Source organism: Penaeus chinensis, chromosome 7 (genome assembly GCF_019202785.1).
Source record: "Penaeus chinensis breed Huanghai No. 1 chromosome 7, ASM1920278v2, whole genome shotgun sequence".
In the NCBI taxonomy this organism is placed as follows: domain Eukaryota; kingdom Metazoa; phylum Arthropoda; class Malacostraca; order Decapoda; family Penaeidae; genus Penaeus; species Penaeus chinensis.
In genome coordinates, this window is record NC_061825.1 from 18,062,222 (window position 1) to 18,064,721 (window position 2,500).

At 47.2% G+C, this 2,500-nt stretch overlaps 1 protein-coding gene across 1 annotated transcript in view; it reads right to left on the reverse strand.

Moving 5' to 3' along the window:
* The window catches only part of LOC125027523, an 11,415-nt gene that overhangs the window by 8,522 nt on the left and 393 nt on the right, over positions 1-2,500 (reverse strand). The window contains exons 2-3 of the mRNA XM_047616608.1: positions 1,992-2,135; positions 261-449 (exon numbers count right to left, since the gene is read on the reverse strand). Coding sequence (XP_047472564.1) covers positions 261-449; positions 1,992-2,135 — 333 coding nt within the window. The remainder of the gene's footprint in view (positions 1-260; positions 450-1,991; positions 2,136-2,500) is intronic.

Genomic DNA, 2,500 nt, shown 5'->3' on the forward strand with positions numbered 1-2,500 from the left:
AGAGAGAGAGAGAGAGAGAGAGAGAGAGAGAGAGAGAGAGAGAGAGAGAGAGAGAGAGAGAGAGAGAGAGAGAGAGAGAGAGAAGAGAGAGAGAGGGGAGAGAGAGGGGAGAGAGAGAGAGGAGAGAGAGAGAGAGGGGGGGGGGGGAGAGAGAGAGAGAGAGAGATAGAAAGAGAGAGAGAGAGAAAGATAGATAGATAGATAGATCGAGAGAAAAAACACCAAAAATCAACCTAAACAAACTCTAACCCCAATCCTACCATCAATATTAGGCGCCACCAGGTCGTGCGCCGCGAAGTCGTACCGGATCTGACATATCTTGCCGGGCGTGTCGTCGAAGTAGACCCTGTACGAACAGACCAGGTCGTCGTTGTATGTGTTCGGGTAGTCGAGCGAGTAGACCCACGTGTTGTTAATGCGGATGTCGCCCCCACACCCGGTGAGGGAGACTGTGGGGGAGGGGTGAAGGGGGGGAAGAGGGGTGGTGATGGGGGGGAGGAGGAGGGAGGGGAGGGGGAAAGGAGGATGGAGGGGAGGGGGAAAGGAGGAGGGGAGGGTGAAGGAGGGAGGGGGTTGGGGTAAGGAGGGAGGGGAGGGGGGAAAGGAGGGAGGGTAGGGCAAAGGGGTAAGGAGGGGAAAGGGGGTAAGGAGGGGGAGAAGGAGGGAGGGGAAAGGGGGTAAGGAGGGAGAGGAAGGAGGGAAGGAAGGAGGGGAGGGGGGAGGAAGGGTGGAGGGGAAGGGTGGAGAGGGAGGATGGAGGGAGGGGAAGGGTGAGGAGGTGAGGTGGGGAGCAGGGTATTGAGGGGAGACGGGTATGGGAGGAGGGAGAGGGCAGGAGGAGAGAATTGGGGATGCGGGGGGGGGGGAGAGGGGGAGGTGAGAGAGGAGAATATAGATACGAAAGAAGGTAGGTAAGGATAATGAGGAGACATAGAGGAAGAGGAAGTCAGGGGGAGGGGGGGGGGGAGAGAAAGGGCATGGTTAATTTTCTTTTGTTTTATTTGTCTTTGTGGTATTTGATTACATGGGATTTACATTAATATTTCCATTCTCTCATTCCCCCTCGTAACTTCGCTATCTATTTTTCTCTCTATTCCTCACTTATTCCCTTTCTCTCTGTCTCTTTCTGGCTGTCTGTCTAACTCTGTGTCTATATCTCCTTCCCTCTCTCTTCCTTTCATCCTTTCTCTCTCTCTCTCTCTCTCTCTCTCTCTCTCTCTCTCTCTCTCTCTCTCTCTCTCTCTCTCTCTCTCTCTCTCTCTCTCTCTCTCTCTCTCTCTCTCTCTCTCTCTCTTTCTAGGTTTTTCATCGTTATGTTTTCTCTTATTCTCCCCTCCATTCCTCCTTCACTCTCGCTCACTTCCTCCCTTCTTCAACGTCAAAACATGTCAAATAAGCATAATTAACAGTTTTTTCGTTATCTCATTTATTTCATTTCTCTCCCCATTTATTTTATTTCTCTCCTCTTGTTTCATTAAACCTCTCATTTCTCCCTACTCATCCCCTCTTTCTTTCTCCTTTCATTCCTTCCTACTCCTCCTTTCTTTTTCTCCTTTTATTCCACCCTACTCTTCCTTTTTTTCTCTCCTCTTATCCCTCTTTACTATTTCCCTCTTTTCCTCCTTTCATTCCTTCCTACTCTTCCTATTTTTTCACCTCTCATTCCTCCCTACTCTTCCTTTTTTTCTCTACTCTTATCCCTCTTTACTATTTCCCTCTTTTTCTCCTCTCATTCCTCCCTACTCTTCCCTTCTCTCTCCCCTCTCATTTCTCCCTACTCTTCCTCTCTTTCTCTCCTCTCATCCCTCCTCACTCTTCCTCTCTTCTTCCTACTCTTCCCCTTTTTCTCTCCTTTCCCGCGTCCTCACCACCGCCGCCAATCCCTTTCCCTCACTTTTAACTTCATTTCGACGTATCTCACTAACCCTCTCATCTCTCCTCTCTCTCTCCTCCTCCTCTTCTCCTCCCTTCTCCCTCTCCCACGTCCTCACCTCCGCAGCAAGTGCCATATCCCCTGGCGCAAGTGCCAATCTCAGTGCCACCGTATTTGTCACACTGCGTCGACGTGTAACAAGTGCCCGAGTTGAGTCCCGTCCCGCACAGGGTGTTGGCGAACTGTATTACGGTGAAGATAACTGGAAGGGAAAATTTCCTTCATTATCTTTATTTGTATATTATTCTTATTACTATTCGTCTGCATACTAATTTAGTGAAGATAACTAGAAATGAAAATTCCCTGTCTTGATTATTTTTATTTGTATATTATTCTTATTACTATTCGTCTGCATACTATTTTTTTAGATTTGTAAATATACATTACGTGTGATCCTACTAGGTATGCCTATGTCTATTTAGATTTGATACTTACTAATATTCATGTATAGTATTGAAAGCCAGTCACAAATGACAGTTTGAATTACGGTGGAAATAACTGGATTATGTGATTATCAATTTACACTTATATTGTTGACATCACTGTTTCTTTATATGCTTAGATTTC